The sequence below is a fragment of the Myxocyprinus asiaticus genome, chromosome 41, assembly GCF_019703515.2.
Source record: "Myxocyprinus asiaticus isolate MX2 ecotype Aquarium Trade chromosome 41, UBuf_Myxa_2, whole genome shotgun sequence".
NCBI classification, from domain to species: domain Eukaryota; kingdom Metazoa; phylum Chordata; class Actinopteri; order Cypriniformes; family Catostomidae; genus Myxocyprinus; species Myxocyprinus asiaticus.
In genome coordinates this window covers 19,415,776-19,436,192 of record NC_059384.1, presented here as the reverse complement: position 1 = coordinate 19,436,192, position 20,417 = coordinate 19,415,776, and the positions used below count along the sequence as shown (strand labels likewise).

At 37.5% G+C, this 20,417-nt stretch overlaps 3 protein-coding genes across 5 annotated transcripts in view; 1 reads left to right on the top strand and 2 right to left on the bottom strand.

The window, feature by feature from the left end:
- LOC127432104 (methionine synthase reductase-like) overlaps positions 1–4,429 on the bottom strand; it is a 29,037-nt gene extending 24,608 nt beyond the window's left edge. Inside the window, exons 1-8 of one of the 3 annotated variants that reach the window (XM_051682913.1) lie at positions 4,304–4,429; positions 3,664–3,767; positions 3,245–3,398; positions 2,977–3,130; positions 2,773–2,890; positions 2,271–2,643; positions 1,221–1,334; positions 883–1,036 (exon numbers count right to left, since the gene is read on the bottom strand). In XM_051682913.1, the coding sequence (XP_051538873.1) occupies positions 883–1,036; positions 1,221–1,334; positions 2,271–2,643; positions 2,773–2,890; positions 2,977–3,130; positions 3,245–3,388 (1,057 nt within the window). In that variant the 5' untranslated portion in view covers positions 3,389–3,398; positions 3,664–3,767; positions 4,304–4,429. Of the gene's footprint in view, positions 1–882; positions 1,037–1,220; positions 1,335–2,270; positions 2,644–2,772; positions 2,891–2,976; positions 3,131–3,244; positions 3,399–3,663; positions 4,078–4,303 lie in introns of those variants that run through there. The other 2 variants (XM_051682915.1, XM_051682914.1) reach the window with 2 other exon arrangements.
- LOC127432106 (T-complex protein 1 subunit epsilon) lies at positions 4,412–14,903 on the top strand. The gene is made up of 11 exons (XM_051682919.1): positions 4,412–4,553; positions 5,046–5,106; positions 5,204–5,368; positions 10,095–10,293; positions 10,385–10,577; positions 11,984–12,133; positions 13,490–13,609; positions 13,742–13,927; positions 14,052–14,189; positions 14,289–14,469; positions 14,638–14,903. The coding sequence occupies exons 1-11, from the start codon at positions 4,449–4,451 to the stop codon at positions 14,763–14,765; spliced, it is 1,626 nt and encodes a 541-aa protein (XP_051538879.1). The 5' UTR covers positions 4,412–4,448; the 3' UTR covers positions 14,766–14,903.
- A 152-nt stretch (positions 14,904–15,055) lies between these two features.
- LOC127432110 (carboxymethylenebutenolidase homolog) lies at positions 15,056–18,748 on the bottom strand. Its single transcript, XM_051682924.1, has 6 exons — positions 18,638–18,748; positions 18,191–18,402; positions 17,887–17,994; positions 16,952–17,094; positions 16,768–16,859; positions 15,056–15,338 (listed from the first exon to the last, which is right to left on the bottom strand). Exons 2-6 carry the CDS (start codon positions 18,400–18,402, stop codon positions 15,159–15,161), a joined length of 735 nt encoding a protein of 244 aa, XP_051538884.1. The 5' UTR covers positions 18,638–18,748; the 3' UTR covers positions 15,056–15,158.
- Positions 18,749–20,417: the final 1,669 nt, after the last annotated feature.

Genomic DNA, 20,417 nt, shown 5'->3' with positions numbered 1-20,417 from the left:
ACTCCAGGCAGACACATTACAAAGGTTCTGCCCTCCCAACAAGTGTTTATGCTGATTTACGATGCATTGACGGTAAATTTGTTAATTGCAATTAAGAAAAAAATTAAGCGTTAAACTTTAATTAATTGCATGCGTTAAAACATTAATTCTGACAGATATACATGTAGTATTTATTTTATTAGGTTTTGCTGGCTAACATGACAATGGACTTTTACTTTATTCTGACACCTATCTAGCCTTTTTTAGGCCACTGATATGACTGGAGTCTTGATCTCATGTGATTGAACATTATTTTAAACATAATTGTCAAAAGTATTAATCATTTCCTTAGTGGTCAAACTTTAACAAGTGGAAACATACTTAGTGAACCTTTAAAAGTGCTGTAAGCAATTTTAGCCATCAAGCTGAGCCGCTGGATTAGCCACGCCCCTTTTTCCAAAACCCCACACTCCAAAGATACCAAATGAGCTTTATTGAAACCGAGATGAGCAGAAACAGTTGTCAAAAGCAACAACAGCAAAATAGCGCCCTCAACTGACAACTGTTATGAGCAATATGGCATAAAAATGGCATTATGCCTCAATAATGCACTGCAACTACAATACTATGAGAACATGCAAAACGATTGACAGGCAGAAAGCGTCATTGTCCACGGCTCGCGGACACATTTTTGTTTGCTGTTTACAGAGTCTAGAGCTGTCACAGAGACCGGTGAGTTATATTAGGACACTTATTTCATTAATATCTTTCAGGGAGTAGTAAAAAAAAAATTGCATACCTTTCCATGAAGAGAAGAAAAAAAAACATTTTCGCTTACAGCACCTTAAAGAAGAAAAGTTTTGTTTCTAATGTCAGTGATTGTGTCGTTAATGGTTTTAATACCTTTCTTACTGGTGTTTTTAAGTAGGAGGAGCTGAACAGCATTATTCTTTTGCATTTGCAGCCCTAGTCTCACAAGCAGCTCTTCAACTTCATTTTCTCTATTTGGGCAGAGAACATCAAAGGAGTCCCCAGGCTGATAAGCCATGTCCTGATCCTACAGAGACAAAATCACTATAACTCCTACACACCAAGAACACAACATGGATTTTTTTTCTGGCTTAGGGGAACAAATAAACATGCATATTTGACGGATCCACAATGCTTCAAATGCTTGAATGATTCTTTGGAAAATTTGCAATGGTTTTGCATCCCTGCAGTTAAATTGAATATGGACTTACTGAGATATCGAGCTCCAGTAAGATGGCAGTTTTCACCACATCACCTCGAGTTAACTGAACTGCTTTTGAAACAGGCACTTCACAATATCCTTCTTTATCAGCAGGGACTGTTTCCTATAAACAGAATACTTTAATTAGCAGAACTACAGACAGATATACAACAAAATTTATTGAACAGAGGAGATACTGGACTTTAAGCAGAACAAATTTCTCTGTAAATCATTCATGAATTCAATCTTACTTACTGCCTCGTTGGACCCACTGCAACAATTTAAAGGGATAGTTCACCCAAAAATGGAAATTCTCTCATCATTTACTCACACTCATGCCATCCCAGATGTGTATGACTTTTTTTTTCTTCTGCTGAACACAAATGAAGATTTTTGGAAGAATTTCTCAGCTCTGTTGGTCCACACAATGCAAGTGAATGGTGGCCAGAACTTTGAAGCTCCAAAAGCACATAAAGGCAGCATAAAAGTAATCCATATAACTTCAGTGGTTAAATACATATCTTCAGAAGCAATATTATAGATATGGGTGAGAAACAGATCAATATTTAAGCCCGTTTTTTTATATCAGTATCCACTTTCACTTCTTTTGTTTTGTTTTTTGGTGATTCGCATTTTTTGGTGCATATCACCACCTACTGGGAAGGGAGGAGAATTTACAGTAAAAAAGGTCTTAAATATGGATCTGTTTCTCACCCACACCTTTCATATCATTTCTGAAGACATGGATTTACCCACTGAAGTCTTATGGATTACTTTTATGCTGCCTTTATGTGATTTTTGGGCCTTCCAAATGTTGGTACCCATTCACTTGCATTGTATGGTCCTACAGAGATGAAGTATTCTTCTAAAAATCTTTGTTTGTGTTCTGCAGAAGAAAAAAGTCACATCTGGGATGCATGAGGGTAAGTAAATGATGAGAGAAGTTTACAGACAATTTACACACAAATCAAACTGCTTGTGTTTCATGATCAATGCCTACTGTATATAGGTTTGACTTCTTTACTCTATAGATTCTGTTGATTGTCCAGAAAGAGCGTACCCCTTCAGTTGACACCTGCTCCAAAAGGACCTCCAAATATGTAGGTGGCAGTGCAGGAACATTAAGAACAGACTGTGACAATGGTGGTACAGAATGCTTCAGAGAAGCAGCCAAAGTGGTAGACTGAGTTTCTGCATCACTGCTGTCAGACCTAGCTGCCTTTTCTTTTTCCACTTCACTAAGCTTTAAAAGATGAAGATCGACCGCTAGATCTGACATGTTCCTTTCCTGGGTGGAGTCATGTTTTGGAAAACTGTCCTGAGTACAGTCACTGCTGGTAGCAGCCTGCTGATCTACAGTCGACATACTGGCCAATATCTTCTTCAGAGCTTCCCAGAGGCCTTCAATCCAAGGATCCACCACTACTTCAAGTCTGGAGAGAAAACAGCAGCAGAGTTTGACAAGACAATAAATCAGAATATAGACAGTTGTCGCTCCTCCATGATTTGTAATTTCCTAATGAGATCAACACACGTCACAGTAAAAATTGATTGCTGCTCACCCAGTTCCATCATCCGCATGCCCAGTTGCATAAAAATGTTTTGCACCAAGTTGCTGCAGACGGCTGTCAATAGTCTTTCCACAGTTGCAGAAATTTGCATAGTTTGTGTCTCCCAAAGCTGCATAAATAAAAGTATGGGAAATTGCTTTCATAGGTGGAGCTCTGGCATTACCTAATATCTACATAACTGTGAGAGCATCTTACCTAAGAGTGCATAATGCAGATGGGAGAGGTGGTCACGCGGCAGAGATTTATTCTTGATCTTCTTCACAAACTTCTGAGCTGTATCTGGAGGATCACCATCACCGGTTGTGGAAACCACAAAAACAACTGGGCGAGTTTCGTTTTGCACGTTGTACTGGATATCCATTGGAATGTATTCAATTGAAATCAATAAATCAAAGCCATCAAGTTGCAATCTGAGTTTGTTTTACAAGTATATGCATTAAAAGTAATATAGCAATGAACATACCTTTTCCACGTTACTCAGACAACTGATGTCAGCTGTAAGTCCATTCTCAGCTGCTTGTTCACAAATCTCTTCAGCTATGGATTGAGCCTGACCGCGCTGAGATCCGTACAGTATCAAGAACCGAGCTACCACTTCACACGGCATATTATGAATGCTGGAACAACAAAGTCGATCATTGTACAGCAATTAAGATTAAACGACGAATCGTTCCTGTATGTAGTCTTAAATAACCAACATGTTTATTTTTTAAACAGGATGAATCAAATTCAAAAATCAATCAAAGTTATTTAGGTCAAAGTTGAAAAGATTATTCATAGATTCAGTCTATAAAATCAAGTCTAGCTGCATTTCTAAACTGTTTCAAGCACGTTCGAATTCGAACGTTGATGCCGTTTTAAATGAAATGAAATAAACGTTACCGTGATTTTGCCAATGAAACCCGCTTCTGCTGTAAAACATACTGAAATCCAAGGTGGCATGCTTTCAGGAGCAAGTACTACCGGGATACGCGTCATATGGCCTTCTGCAAAAAATAACAAATCTATAAATAAAAACATATACTGAGAATGAGAAACCTACTCGCATTAGTCAATCCGTATGGAATATACATCTACGGCTGTACACGCGCTACTGAGGGGCCGTTTCTGTGTCCGTCTACGCTGTATTCCAATAGTTACTCTATTTAAACACGCGCTAGACAGACGTTTATATTTGTTATTATTTTTCAGTTTGAATTTCAAAAGTTAAAAGTTCAAGTAAAAAGAACTTCAGCTTTAAAAACGGGTCTCGAGACCGCCACAGTCTGTAGTTTTCGTTGCGTTGGGTCTATCTTATTTAGCGCAAATTACGTTCTGTGTGAACAGCCCCTAAGTTAAGTCATCGCGATAGTGGAATGAACCACTAAAGGTGTCTCAGTCCTGTCTTTGGCGTCAACTCAGCGTTTTCAAACTCCATCCTTCCCAATTCACTTATCCAAATCTTTTGAATTATTATTAAAAAACGACTCTATCGAATAAGAGTCGAATAAGATGAAAAAATGCATTCGCTGTTATTACTTACTCTACTTGGTTTGGTCCGTCCCGCCCCAAGATTCTTCCAGAACTAGCCGTGCAGCACCGCGGCGAGGTGCACAGCTACAGGATAAATCTGTGCAAGTTAAAACAATTTGACGAAGCTGTGCGTTTCCCTGCGGTCGAGATTAAAAATGTCTGCAATGGGGACTCTCGCCTTCGATGAATATGGAAGGCCGTTCATCATCATAAAGGACCAGGATAAGAAATCTCGCTTGAGTGGCTTGGAGGCTCTGAAGGTACAAAAGCAAGTGTGCTAACGGGCTCTATAAGCCTGTAACGTCACAGTGATTAATCTCTGCCGTTCTCCATTATTAGTTTTGTGATTTAAATGCGTTTTTATTAAAACGTGGTTTTATAGTTTGACGTGGAGACAATGTCTCCGGTTATTCCACATTTAATTTTCTGGTAAGATTAGCGATGTGTCGCATGTCTGCTAACGGATAGTCCATGTGCTTCCGCCGGAGCCGTTGAGTCATGATGCAGTCAGGGAGACTAGAAACGAGATTATTTTATACATTTTTGAATAGATATTGAATTTTATTATTTTATTTTGTTTTATGGGTAATTATAACATTTCCATAGTTAGAAAAAAAATCAAAAATAGGAAGAACTTTTGTTGCTTATAACACACCTGATTTTTTTTATTTTTTGTCACTCCTCAAAAATCAGTGTCTAGTGAATCTGTTATATGGGCTCTTTGTTAACTTGTTAATTTCTGTGCATTTCAGTCACACATTATGGCAGCAAAAGCTGTTGCCAACACCCTGAAAACATCACTGGGCCCAAATGGTGAGTTTTCAATTCTGCAAAAAGTCGGTCCTTTATTATTTGGTCTTTGGTCTATTCCCATGCATGTTTTCTTAGTACTTCTAAATTATTTTTATAGGACTAGACAAGATGATGGTGGATAAGGATGGAGAGGTGACTGTGACCAACGATGGTGCGACCATTCTCGGCATGATGGATGTGGACCACCAGATTGCCAAGCTCATGGTTGAACTCTCCAAGTCTCAAGATGATGAAATTGGAGATGGTACCACTGGTGTTGTTGGTCAGTAGTTTTACACTCTGCCTTAACCCTCAACCTTACCCATATATTCTACATACTCAAGTTGTTTACTTAAAGGGATAGTTCACCCAAAAATGAAAATTCAGTCATTGTTTACTCACTCCTGTGTTGTTGTAGCACCATATGACTTTCTTTCTTTGTCTTAACACAAAGGGAGAAATTGTGAAAAAATGTTGTTCTCAGTGATGTCATACAATGGCAGTTTATGGTGACCACATCTTCAAGCTTCAGAAGGACACAAAAGTATAATTCAGAAGTCTAATAAATTATTGTATGTGACTCGTGTCTTGTTCTGAAGGAATACGATAAGTTTTGGCGAGAAACAACACAAAATCTAATGTATTATTTCAAATTTTCAACGACCGTTGGTATCCTGTGCACGTTCATGAAACACCCTGCACGTGGTGGGACGTTCAAGCAAAAACTCTTTTTTTCACTTCAACAGGACCACCAGCAATATTAACAACAGAAAACACAACATAGTTGCACACAAACCACAGAACAGAACTTACAAACATGTCTGAAGAGTTTGTAGTCGAAAAATAGATGCATTTCTAAGCCCAGAACCGGAAAGAAAGGTGGAGGGAGCGGCAAAGTCTGTCACCTCTTCTCCATTCTGAACGTGTGAGTGTGACAGAACTCTGCCTGAAGAGATCTTTGTGAAAACAGTCAGTAGGTGTACAAAAACAAATAGTTTTAACCACCTAGTAAGATGCTGGCTTCAATATAATGTTATCAGGATGATTTTGGATCAGAGTTCATAGGGGACGTGACTCACGGCACAGTGCCAAATACAGAAATCAAGTGATCGACAGAATGTCCCATCACTCATCACAGCTGCTTAGGACAAAAACTCTGATTAACATGGAAAAGATCACTTTTATTGTGTGTCGTTTGGCATCTGAGTAGGACACGGTGTGACTTTAGCTACCTTCAGCCCCATCTCTCTGTTTGATTGAGGACTCTGGTTCAAACAAATAAGGCTGGTCATTGAAATGCATCTGTTTTTTGACTCAACTCTAGACATGATTTGTATGTTCTGTTCTCTGGTTTGTGTGCAACCAAGTTGTGTTTTCTGTTGTTAATATCGCCAGTGGTCCTGTTGAAGTGAAACAAAACGAGTATTCGCTTGAACGCCCAACCTCGCGAGCTGCTCTCGTGCAAGGAGCTGTAAGCTCGTGTGCAGGCTGTCTCATGTACGCGCACAGGATACAAACGATCGTTGAAGATTTTCACTAAATAATCAGAATGAGCTTTATTGCGAAGTATGCTTACACATACAAGGAATTTGTCTTGGTGACAGGAGCTTCCAGTACAAAAACAGCAACAAGACTTTTAAAAAAAATAATACAAAATTGAATAAAAAATAAAGAAATATTGAAAAGACAAAAGTGTATATATAGAAACACATACATACACATACATAGTGCAAATCTAAATACAAATCGGTTATATACAGTGCAAGGGAATGTAATGGCAGAAGAGGTTGGATGTGTTGGATAATATAAAAAGACTAAGCTGTGTATTGCACATTAATTATTGCTCAGTGGGGCAGTTTTAACTGTTCATGAGATGGATAGCCTGGGGGAAAAAACTGTTCCTGTGCCTGACGGTTCTGGTGCTCAGAGCTCTGAAGCGTTGGCCAGAAGGCAACAGTTCAAAAAGGTAGTGGGCAGGGTGAGTGGGGTCCAGAGTGATTTTTCCAGACTTTTTCCTCACTCTGGAAGTGTATAGTTATTGAAGGGAAGGCAGGGGTAACCAATAATCCTCTCAGCAGTCTAAACTGTCCTTTGTAGTCTTCTGATATCCGATTTTGTAGCTGCACCAAACCAGACAGTTACTGAAGTGCAGAGGACAGACTCAATGACTGCTGAGTAGAACTGTGTCAGCAGCGCCTGTGGCAGGTTGAACTTCCTCAACTGGCGAAGGATGTACAACCTCTGCTGGGCTTTTTTCGCAATGGAGTCGATGTGGGTCTCCCACTTCAGGTCCTGTGAGATGGTAGTGCCCAGGAACCTGAATGACTCTACTGCTGCCACAGTGCTGTTTAGAATGGTGAGGGGGGTCAGTGTTGGGGTGTTCCTTCTAAAGTCCACAATCATCTCCACCATTTTGAGCGTGTTCAGCTCAAGGTTGTTTTGACTGCACCAGACAGCCAGCTGTTTAACCTCCCTTCTGTATGCTGACTCATCGTCATCTCGGATGAGGCCGAGGACAGTAGTGTCCTCTGCAAACTTCAGGAGCTTGACAGAGAGGTCCTTGGCGATGCAGTCATTGGTGTAGAGGGAGAAGAGTAGTGGGGAGAGCACACATCCCTGGGGGGCACCAGTGCTGGTTGTACAGGTGCTAGAAGTGAATTTCCCCTGTCTCACAAGCTGCTGCCTGTCCGTCAGAAAGCTGGTAATCCACTGACAGATAGACATGGGAACAGAGAGTTGGTGTAATTTATTCTGGAGAATAGCTGGGATGATGGTGTTGAAAGCCGAACTGAAGTCCACAAAAAAAGTCCTTGCATATGTCCCTGGTCTGTCCAGATGTTGCAGGATATGATGCAATCCCATGTTGACTGCATCATCCACAGACCTGTTTGCTCGATAACCAGTCTCTCAAATGATTTCATGACCAAAGATGTCAGGGTGACAGGTCTGTAGTCATTATGTCCTGTGATTTTTCGTTTCTTTGGGACAGGAATGATGATTGAATAATACATCAGATTTCGTTTTTTCACCTTCCCTTATATTTCTTCAGAACAAGACACGAGTCACATACAGTAATTTATTAGACTTCTGAATTACACTTTTGTGTCCTTCTGAAGCTTGAAGAGGTGGTCACCATAAACTGCCATTGTATGACTTCACTGAGAACAAAAATTTTTCACAATTTCTCCCTTTATGTTAAGAAACAAAGTCATATGGTGTTATAAAAACACAGATGTGAGTAATGACTGAATTTTCATTTTGGGGTGTACTAATCCTTTAATGTGTGAAGCTTAGTGCCATAATATTAGGGCAGGGATGTTTCATTGACGTCATCGATTACAGAAATACGTCGATTGCATTCGCAATGGAGTAATTAAAATGGCAGCGCTCGGTTTAAGCATGGATTCCCCCGAAGAACAAGCTGCAGCTAAAAAAAACTCTCCCACGATCATCTAAAGCGTGGGAGTATTTTAGCCAGAGACCCAACAACAATGTGGTGCTGTGTAAGCTATGCAAATTGGAAATGGCTTATCACAGCAGTACATTCACCATGAACGAACAACCGCCATGAACGAACACTTGAAGCGAAAGCATCCCCACCCAAGCATGACATATTAGTATTACAACATGTGTTTCTGATAGTAGTAGTCACTTAAAATTGATTTTCTGAATGTTTCCTCATCGCCCACAAGTTAAAAGTAATTTCTGCACAGCTGCTAACGTAGAGTGACCATACGTCCTCTTTTTTTGGACCTTAAACAAGCGTCCGGTAGGGATTTCTAAATTTGCTAAAATGTCCAGGATTCAGCTTTAGTTGCATTATGATGTGCATCTGGTCTAATACATCATTGTGTGTGCGCGCATATTTGCATTGCTTTAACCCCTCTTTGTAAGTCCCGCCTTCTCGCACACCAATTGGTCAATTATAAGAGGCTTGCAGCAACTATTGGCCAAATTCCTGCCTGTCAATCTCTCTGCGAACGCGCAAAGCGCTGTTGTGTTTGGCATCAAATAGTTGCTTGACAGTAGCAGCAAATGACAGAGTGGAAACAATGCCCAAACGAAAGTGCAAATTTACAGAAGATTTGCACAAAATTCCCATGCTTTCATCCAGGTCGAGATCCGTGGGAAGCAGAATGTATGACATGTAAAGCTGGCACTTATGTGTCAGTTGCTAATAAAGGTGCAAGTGATTTAGAAGCACACATTAGCTCTGCAAAGCATAAAGGGTCAGCAAAAGGTGAAAGTTCATCGGGTAAATTAATGGACTACTTTTTGCGACCAGGTAAAATTATCACATTGCTTCATTTTCCATGGCCATTCAAAATAATAATAATAGTAAATGAAGGTACACTCATGGCATCAAATATTTTATTTTAGTACATGGACATTCAAAAGAATGTTGGAAATTTTTATAAGTATTTATGTTATGCTAATAGAATGTATTTTTCACTGTATTAAAGTTTGCATTCATAGTAACACTGTTTTAAACCCTATTACCCCCCAACCCCGCAAAAAAAAAAAAAAAAGTGTCCTCTTTTTGGAAGACCAAAATCCTCTTTCCTCCTGAAAGTGACTTGAATTTTACATTTTGTTTCATTTATTTTGTTGTTGGATTGCTAAATGTAGATTGTACTTTCCTTTTATTTGAATTGAACAAGTTCTTTTATTTTGGAGGCATTTTATGTTGGACTGTAAAATGGAGATTACCAGTTCTGTTGCAGAATAATGCCATGCAGTGCACATTTTGTTTCTTGTACATATGTTTTTGTTTAAGAGAAGATAATTTAATAAAATAGTGAAATATTAATGAGACCATTTTTTTATTTATTTTGGGTTAATTAATTGTTATATTAATCAAGTAATAATTATAAAAAATCTTTAGAATCTGCAAATTAGTCATTAGATTAATCGACTAATCGGAAAAATAATCGTTAGATTAATCGATTAAAAAAAAAAAAAATCGTTAGGTGCAGCCCTACATAATATTTGTATGCATGTCCCTGTAGTCTTGGCAGGAGCTCTGCTTGAGCAGGCCGAACAGCTGTTGGACAGAGGTATTCACCCCATCAGGATTGCAGATGGTTATGACCAGGCTGCAAGGATTGCCATTGAACATCTCGACAAGATTGGAGATAGTTTCCCAGTGGATGCCAAGAACACAGAACCCCTCATTCAGACAGCCATGACCACACTTGGATCTAAAGTGTGAGTGTCTTTTGTGTCACTGGTGTTTAGAAAGGTTTATTATTGTGAATATAAGCATCAAATTTATTCCTTTTCTTTTTCCGCTTATTAGGATCAACCGCTGCCACAGACAGATGGCAGAGATTGCTGTCAATGCCATCCTGACAGTGGCAGATATGGAGAGGAAGGATGTTGACTTTGAGCTTATCAAAGTGGAAGGAAAGGTTGGTGGTAAACTCGAGGACACTCAGCTCATCAAAGGTGTCATTGTGGACAAAGAATTCAGCCACCCTCAGATGCCCAAGGTTTGTTTTTAATATTATTCTCTGTGAAATTGTTGTACATTAGGGCTGAAACAATTAGTCGATTTTATCAACAACATCGACAATAAAAAAATTGACACAAATTTCTGTTGTCGAATAGTCATTTGATCTCATTTAACAACATGAGATCACATTAAACTTTAATGATGACACGTGAGAGAAGCACTGTAGCTCGCACCTGACTGAGGAGAGGAAGAAAACACAGCTCACAGTCCAGATGCACTCTAAACTTTCCAAACAGCTTCAGGTGATGTAGATTGCTGAGGGAATTATAATGCAAAAATACAAAATAAGTAAATACAGAAGCACTCTTGTTGTGCTGGAGCTGCCGCTCTGCTGAAGGAAAACTTGCGTGTCGAGCATCTTTAAAGGAAACACCCTAGTGTTACATCTTTAATGCAGTTATATTTAATGCGTTATAGCTTTATTAAAGTTCAAATAATACGGAAGCAGATAATGTAAAAACTGCAAAATCTGATACTGCAGTCAGCGCCTCTTGAATTGCACGAATGTCCCGATCTGAGGGGGAGAGATTGAAACTGCACCCGACTGATGCGCACACTGTTGGGGGGGACACTTATCCCTCAAGTGCACACTTTTAATGCAGCTAGATTATAATGTGATGGCTCACAACTTATTGAATCATAATATATATGTCACTGTGCATTTCTTATCGTGAAGAAAATTGGCAATACGTAGCTTTAATAAGATTTTTTTTTTTTTTTTTTTGTGGGTTAAAGATGGATTGAAGTGAACAGAAAGGTGAGAGAGGGTAGTCTTCACCCCATTATACACTGCAACAAAATACGTTTTTGATTTGTTTTTGTTTTGGCTTGTTTTCCAGTATAAATATCTAAAACTCCTTTAAAACAACGTACATTTTCTTAAATATCTGTAAGTATGAAGTGAAAAATACACTTATATACAAAATACACTTATATTTAAGATACATTCTCTTAAAGCAAGTCTAAATATCTTATGTTGCTTCTCAAGTAAATGTATCTTAAGGATTTTTAGACAATTTTAAATGGAAAACAAGACAAAAACACTTTAACAACAGGATTTTTTGCAGTGAATTTCTTTACTGAATAAAAACTTAAAAGTATTTTTTCCCTTTAATTCAGTGAATGTCATTTAGAGGAATTTTTAAAAGATGATTTTGTCCTCTTTATTGTTCGTAAGCACATTTTATACAACATTTTAAGTTGGGGCACAAGCTGAATAATCGGTTACGAGCTAATGATTTATCTTTGCAATAATCGCCGAATAGTCGAATAATTGTTCTAATAATCGATTATCAAAATAATCGTTAGTTGCAGCCCTATTGTACTTGGAAAAACATGATTATACGTTTTAATAATAGGAATGGAATGCATGCGTTTCCGCAGGTACTGAGAAACACAAAAATTGCCATCCTCACCTGCCCATTTGAGCCACCCAAGCCCAAAACCAAGCATAAGTTGGACGTAACCTCAGTGGAGGACTACAAAGCTCTGCAGAAGTATGAAAAGGAGAAGTTTGAGGAAATGATTAGACAGGTTTGTAGTATAATGACTGCCTCCTAATTAGTGAATGTTTATGCAGTATTTAGGTACTTTTTATAGTGTCATTCAGAGTAGATATTATTCATTGCACTACCAAATGCTTTTTTTTAATACATTGTTGTTGTTTTTTGTGTTTTTTTTAAAGACCTCTGAAAATGGACATGTCTAAAGCCTGTTTGTATAAAAGTAGATTTTTACAAGGACTAAATATACACATTTTGTTATAGTGTACTTTTTGCACCCCTAGAGCTGTTCAGGTTGTAGTCCAAAAACCCAGAAGGCTAAATTGCCATGGGCTCCCTCTGGATTTTCCTATGGGTTTTTTCAACTTATGAGTAAAATAAGGTCTGTGGTTAACATTACTTGACGATACGTGGATATTTTGTTCTACAACATAAAATACACACTTTCATGCCTCAAAGTGAATTTAAGCCATAATGAATTGCGTAATTTTTTTAAAAACATATGGGGGCTTCAAAATTCACGTTTGAGTTATGATTGTGTAATTTATATTGTAGAACAAAATGTCCACGTCATCAAGTAATGTTTACCACAGACCTTATTTTACTCATAAGTTGAAAAAACCCATAGGAAAATTCAGAGGGAACCCATGGTGAAATTAGGCTTCTGGGGTTGACGTCATGGCTGAACAGCTATATTTGGCTCAAATTAATGTTTTTTTGTTTGTTTTTATGTTCATGATTGGGTCTTCCCTCTCCTTACACTGTGTACTCTGTATCAGTTGAGTGCATTGACATATATAATATATTGGGGATATATTATTGTAGCGCTATTTAATTTCTAGATTAGCAGCCATGACCAATAATGGGCCTGGAGCAGAACATCTTTATAGAATAGAATAGACGTCTTTCATTAGTATATAATCATGACTGTGTTCAAACAGGCAGTACTTGTGATCATTGACAGTCCCATAAAAGTATAGTGTAAAACATGATTTAATTGCATTTGGGTTTTTATATTGACGCAAACCCAGTGAGTCGTTAATGCCTTCAAGAAGCCTTACAAGTCTCCTTGTTTTTAAGTAGGCTGCTACTTTTCATGCTACATCACTGAAAACGACAAACTTGCAACTTCACCTTCAAAATAGTCTCATTAGCAATTATATTTTCTGCAGTTGCAATGGTATGACAGCCCTCTTTGGCAAATTGTTATTTAGAGCTGCAATTTGAATACTTTTGAATATTGAGGGGGATTTTAATAAAGGACTTGGACTGCAAAACTAAATGCATGAATTTGCATCCTCAATTTGACATGATTCTCATAAATATTAATCTGATTATTTTTTTTTGTTTCATTCATTCTCAATTTTTTACAACACCTTTCTTAAAGGTCAAGGAGAACGGGGCAAATCTTGCCATTTGCCAGTGGGGATTTGATGATGAGGCCAATCACTTGCTCCTGCAGAATGAACTTCCTGCAATCCGCTGGGTCGGTGGACCTGAGATTGAGGTATGTTAAAACAAATCCACAACTAACTCCATTTTACATTCTTCATTGGTTGCAATGATAGTTTTCCACTTCACCAATGTCTGTTAAAGATGTGAACAAATTATGAGATGGGTTTTGTTCAAACCTCTCCAGCTCATTGCCATTGCTACCGGAGGCCGTATTGTACCCAGATTCTGTGAGCTGACGCCAGAAAAGTTGGGCACTGCTGGGCTTGTGAAGGAAATCTGCTTTGGGACCACTAAAGACAGAATGCTGGTTATTGAGGAATGCAAAAACTCCCGAGCCGTGACCATCTTCATCCGTGGGGGAAACAAAATGGTAAAGAATTTTGTTGCTGGAATAAAAGGATGTAGTCATTACAACTTTTTTTTTTTTTTTTTCTACTTCATTTTTGTAATTGTGTCAGTCACTAATTTCTTTTCTTTTTGTCTAATTCATTTAGATTATCGAAGAGGCTAAAAGAGCTCTTCATGATGCTTTGTGTGTCATCCGCAACCTCATAAGGGATAACCGCATTGTGTACGGTGGTGGTGCCTCAGAGATTTCCTGTGCTCTTGCAGTCAACCAGGCAGCTGATAAGGTACATTACTTTTGGGATCAACTGTGGACTGCAGTCTTTGATTTTGAAGTACACGATGTTTTCCCTAAGCCTATATTTGAAACTCTGTTTTCATTCCAGTGCCCCTCTTTGGAACAGTATGCCATGAGAGCTTTTGCTGATGCTATGGAGGTTATCCCTATGGCACTTGCAGAAAACAGTGGTTTCAACCCCATTCAAACAATGACAGAGGTCAGAGCCCGACAAGTCAAAGAAAGCAACTCTGCACTTGGAATTGATTGCCTACAGTTATCAACAAATGGTATGAACTTCTTTATTTGACAGTATTTGAATCAAAGTAGCAAAACAACAATTAAAAAAGGGCAGGATTATGAATGCTTGCTATTAGTACATTAAAGTATAATGGTAAATTTGAAAGGAAAAGCTGTTAAGGTAGACCTGCCATTAAATTTGACTTAAATCTTTGCAGACATGAAGCAACAACATGTGATTGAAACCCTCATTGGAAAGAAACAGCAGATTTCTTTGGCCACTCAAGTAGTCAAGATGATTCTGAAGATTGACGACATCAGAGGCCCTGGCGAGTCTGAAGACTGAGCATTGTGTAGCTGTGTTGAAATAAATGGTCTCGAGCACTTCTAAAGGAATGTCGGAACCTTAGTACTGTTATTTATCATTTGATACAGTTGTTCTGCAATGTAGTACTGAAGTGAACATTAAAATGTTGTTTTGAGATTTGAGTGTCTATTGGTTGTCAATTTTTCAGAGTATTATTAGATAAATTAATGTTAAAAAAAATGCTGTTTTCCAAGAATACAGAACTGTACAACTTTCTTCATGTGAATGTCCTCTAGATTTTAGAGGGCAAAACTTCTGCTTTTCAAATAATTTCATATTGACAAAGATTCTTTTTTTGTTTATCAAGGCATTTGAGATTGTGACTTCTTCATCTGAAATCTTTTCACAGGGAATCATTTAACTCATTACAGCTTACATATATTTATTCAGCCAGTTGATCATGTCTATCCTGGCTTCTTCGATGTAGGGTTTATCATCTGGGTTGATGTCTTCTCTTTTGCGATGGACAAACCCATGTGTCTGATTAGGGAAGATTTTCACTTGGAAGTCAGCAGTGCACTTTTCTTTAAGTCTTGTCTCTAGCACAGTCACCTTGGTTAAAAGCATTAAGAACACAATAAGAATCCATAAACAAGGTACAAATATGTTCAGGCCATCTAACTAAACTAAGCAACCTGAAAAAAGAAGTGCTTATAGAAAATCATCATGCCCCTTTGGAATTTTTTTTTTTTATTTTATTTTTTCCTTTTTGTCCTACAGCCTGAAATCAAAATGCATTTAAAAAAAAAAAAAAAAAATTCCAGCTTTATTTACAAATTTTGCCTTATAACATTCAAGTAATGGAAAAAAAAAAGTGTCAACAGTTCCTGAAACGTATTAAAGATTAAATACTACAATAACAGGGTTTGAAAAGAGGAGTTAAGTCCAAAAAGTTCAATTTTTTGTCTCAGAATCGTATATGATCAGCTGAGACAAAAATTAAACTTTTTGGACTGAACACCAAGCGCTATATTTGGGAAAAAAACAAACACAGCAGAACATACCATATCTACTGTGATGCATGGTGGTGGTAGCATTATGTTGTGGGGGTGTTTCTCTTCAGCGGGGACTGGCCAATTGGTCAGGATTGAAGGGAAAATGGATGCTGCCATGTACATCCAAATACTTGAGGAAAGTCTGCCGCTCTCTGCTTGACAACTGAAGATGGGCAGGTGGTTCACCTTACCGCATGACAATGACCCTAAACACACCGCCAAAAAAACAACGCAGTAGCTTAAGGACAGAAAGTTCAAAGTCCTTGAGTCCCCAAGTCAGAGCACTGTCCTAAATCCAATTAAAAAAAAAACTTTGGATGGACTTGAAGAGATTAGTCCATCACTGCTCTGACTGAACTTGAACAATTATACTAGGTTAGAATGGGCAAATATTCCCCAATCTAGCTGCATGAAGCTAATAGAGGCATTTCCATACAGACTGATGACTGTCATTAAAATAAAAGGTAGCTCTACAAAGTATTAAATCCAGGATATTATCACTTTAAAACCCTGTTATTCTAGTTTTTCATCTTTCATAAATGTTTGGAATTGTTGCCATTTATTTGTTTCTTGAATGTTGTAAGGCAAAATATGTAAACAAAGCTGGATCTTTTTTTTTTTAATGGGTTTTGATTTCAGGCTGTTAGACAAAAAAAAAAGTGACAAAGGGGTATGATGATTTTCAGTAGGCAATGTATAAGAAGTGACAAAGAGGCCAACTACAATCTTTCAAATATCATTTAACAAGACCTGAAACAAACAAAAAAAGTGATCTGATTGTACTTGAGACCATGGGCCTGAAATCAAAGCTCTCTGTTTGGTGCAAATCATAGTGGAATTGTGGTGAATATTTTCTGGAGGCACTGTATCTGTTTAAGCAAATTCTCAACTGAATAGGTAAGGCTGAAATTGAAGTAAGGAACAGATATTGAATTTGAAATCCAATAATAGGACTCCTACCGCAAAATCCATCCAGCCAAGCTTACCTGGTCTAGTGGAATGACTGCATCGTTTTCCGCAAAGATAAAGAGGGTTGGACTTTTGAGATCAAACCTGTCTTCCCTCTCTCTAACAATACCTGGGTAAAAAGATTTCATATATAACTAGGATTACAGACAGCAGCTTTCTTCTGCCAGTTGGCAGATCAGCATGATACAAGATGTACGTTACCATAGACAGAGACGCCAGCTTTGATTTCTTGATACTCGAGAGCAATATAGTGTGTCGCCACACCACCCCAGCAGAATCCCACAACACCTATCTCCATTGCACCACACTGCTCCTTCAGGTACTTCAATACGACATCCACTTCCCTAGTGAAATTACAAGACTGTTAAGTCTTTCCTTTTAAAGGGAGAGTTCACCCAAAAATTAAAATTCTCTCATCATTTACTCACACTCATGCCATTCCAGATGTGTGACTTTCTTTCTTCTGCTGAATACATATGAAGATTTTAAGAATTTCTCAGCTCTGTTGGTTCATTCAATGCAAGTGAATGGTGGCCAGAACTTTGAAGCTCCAAAAATAACAAAGGCAGCAATAAAGTAATCCTTACAACTCAAGTGGTTAAGTCCATATCTTCAGAAACTATATGATAGGTGTGGGTGAGAAACAGTAACTCAATATTTAAGTTATTTTTTACTATAAATCTCCACTTTCACATTTTTCTTTTTTAGTTTTTGGCCATTTGCATTTTTGTGCATATTGCCACCTACTGGGGAGGGAGGACTGCCTTAGTAATACATTTTACTAATTTATAGTAAAAAAGGACTTTAAAAATTGATCTGTTTCTCACCCACACCTATCATATCGCTTCTGAAGATATGGACTTATCCACTTGAGTTGTAAGGATTACTTTTTTGCTGACTTTTTTATTTTTGGAGCTTCCAAATTTTGGTACACATTCACTTGCACTGTGTGGACCAACAGAGTTGAAATATTATTATAAAATTCTTCATTTGTGTTCAGCAGAAGAAAGTCATACACATCTGGGATGGCATGGTGGTGAATAAATTATGAGAGAATTATCATTTTTGGGTGAACTGTCCCTTTAAGATATAGTCAAATGCATGTGATAAGAACATTTGTTTGTTTAAACTTTTACTTTTTGATGTTGGTAGGTTTTTTGTCCTCCAGCCACTGCTGAAACGTCGACCAGTCATAAGATGGGCTCCATGGCTCTTTTCCAACGAAGAAATCTGGACATATAGCACTGCAATCGCAAAACAATAATCAGGGCTGCATTTCCCAAAAGCAAAGCAAGCTTAAGTTGATCGTAGAGACCAATGCCGTCAATGGTTTCTACGATCTACTTAGGCTTACGATGCTTTTGGGAAATGCAGCCCAGGTAAGTACAGTACAGGGAAAACCTAACCTCAATACATTTAACAATATGAAAACATATTTACATGTATCCGTTTTTGGAGAGCATGTCAGCCATGTATCTGGTGTTTGGAAGCTGCCATCCATAAATGTCTTGAATGATAATAATAGCCTTTTTTGATGTTGCAGGCTTCACCACATAGGCTTTAATATGTTCAATTTGCACTTCCTCCCCAAGACCCCCATATTCAAACTGATCCCCAATATCACATGGGCAGGGTTTTGCTTCATTTGCCATCTGTTCAACAAAACATGCATTTGGGATTTTTACTAACTGGAATGTTTCACACTCTTGACAGTCACTCAAAGGGAATAGGTGGATGACGATCACGTGACTCGATTATGTAACGTAGCCTGCTCAGGACAAACGTTAGAAAAAAGTAACATTTCATGCCAAGCTTGAATTAACTCACAACGCATTAACGTATTCTAGCTTCCATATTTCTGTGTTCTGCATTTTGATATGCACTTACCCTAATCGCTGAAGATTTATTTCGCTTTGAGGAAAAGCTCCGTTAAATGTGATTCCTACTGAACACACAGTCTGCAGAATTCACTGTGTTTGTCCCTTTAAGCAACGCCCACCATATAAAGGGTGGTATAACATGATCGCTGCTGTGTTTGTTCATCATGATTTGGCAAATACCTGCAGATTAAAGTAAATGTTTTTTTTTTTTTTTTTTTTTTTTTTTTGTGGCGTGCAGATATGCTTTAACTTTTAATCTGTGCGTTCAATATTAAAAGATACATACAAAGCCTATATTTACAAAAGTATTCATACCTAGTCTTCATCGATTCTCTCATGTTACAACTTACAAATCCACTGATATATGGAACTGGAACTAAGAAATAGTCAAAAATGTATCAAATTATTTATGTATTATTAATCAAAGTAAGTATTTATTTAATTATTTAACTGTAATATATATATATATATATTATTTTGTGCGCATTTTTTATTTTATTTTTTTAATTAGGGACAAAACAGCCTTAATATAGAGTTTGCATTGCTGTAAAACAAACATGGATATGAAAATAACATGGATGATTTTATGTAAAAAATTTACATGTATAATAGAAAGTGTTGTTGTTGTTGTTTAGATGCTGTGAGTGTGGTCACCTTTTAAATCAACTTAATTCATAATATTCATAATATTTCATGCCGTCTCCTACCTACTATACGGTAATATAACTCCATGCATAATTCAGTGGAATTAGAAAACGTTTGCATAATATCCAAATGTTTATTTCTAGACAAATATCTGTTGGTTCAACATAAAAAATTGCCACCAGAGGGCGTATTGTAACAGTGTTTGTGAGCTGACTGTTTGGCTGATGGAAATCTGCAATGGGACAGAATGCTGGTTGGTATGTGAAGATGGGGAGATGGAGGACAGAAGTTTTGTTGATTAGTACTGTTTATCTTGAGGAACATAAATTAAATCAAGTGTGGCCGAACTTTGGCTGGTTATTTCAATGTAATGATAAAAAAAAAAGAATTTTAAATACAAAACTATATTTGTATGTATATAAATAATAATAATAGTTCACTGTTTTGTAAAAGTACTCTGTCACTTTTTTGTGTGTCAATTCTGAAGGAGTTGCTCTACGAAAAGGCACCGCTGGGAATCGAATCTAGGATCTCCTGTTTACTAGACATGGCCCTTTAACCAACTAAACCACGGTGTCAGGTGCGCAGTCTGCGTATTATATGATTTTTGTGCTCGATATTGTAGTTCGGGGATTGCAAGAGTTCGAGGATTTTATTTGAGTAATCTAATGTATTTAATGTCATTAAAATTGTGATTATAATGTCTGTAATAGCCAACCAGTACAGTGACACAATCATTGAAGTTTAGCATTTTGGCAGGAAACATAATGTGAAAGATACTTGTCATCAGTTCTCTTCATTGATGTTAAAAAACTGACATCAGTTCTTATTGTTTTCGAATAAATTATTTAAAGGAATGTTAGCCTAGTGTGTTATAGATTTACTTTAAAAAAGCATTATTGATTTTCCAAACTATGTTAAATTTATATAATGCTAAAACTAAAGCATTTAGTAAGAATTGTTTTCAAAATAAAAATCTCAATCACTTTAATAACTATCCATCTCCTTTGTTTTAATAACCGACATTAAGATAAATATTTAAATATCGTGAAAGCTCGGGGTTCCTGGTGACGCCATGCAAAGGGTATAAGTGTGAGAGACAGCTCTATGCACTTTGCTAATTTTTTTAATTATTTTCATGA

What these genes read in the sequence shown, in the direction of transcription:
- LOC127432106 (XM_051682919.1), top strand. Translation starts at nt 4,449, where the DNA reads ATGTCTGCAATGGGGACTCTCGCCTTCGATGAATATGGAAGGCCGTTC. An exon ending in GCCACCCTCAGATGCCCAAG is followed by an intron (nt 10,578 to 11,983) that starts GTTTGTTTTTAA and finishes GCGTTTCCGCAG; the next exon opens with GTACTGAGAAACACAAAAAT. An exon ending in TTGAGGAAATGATTAGACAG is followed by an intron (nt 12,134 to 13,489) that starts GTTTGTAGTATA and finishes CCTTTCTTAAAG; the next exon opens with GTCAAGGAGAACGGGGCAAA.
- LOC127432110 (XM_051682924.1), bottom strand. Translation starts at nt 18,402, where the DNA reads ATGGCAAATGAAGCAAAACCCTGCCCATGTGATATTGGGGATCAGTTT. An exon ending in CTCTCCAAAAACGGATACAT is followed by an intron (nt 17,995 to 18,190) that starts GTAAATATGTTT and finishes TTGCGATTGCAG; the next exon opens with TGCTATATGTCCAGATTTCT. An exon ending in CAGTCATTCCACTAGACCAG is followed by an intron (nt 15,339 to 16,767) that starts GTAAGCTTGGCT and finishes CTTTTAACCAAG; the next exon opens with GTGACTGTGCTAGAGACAAG.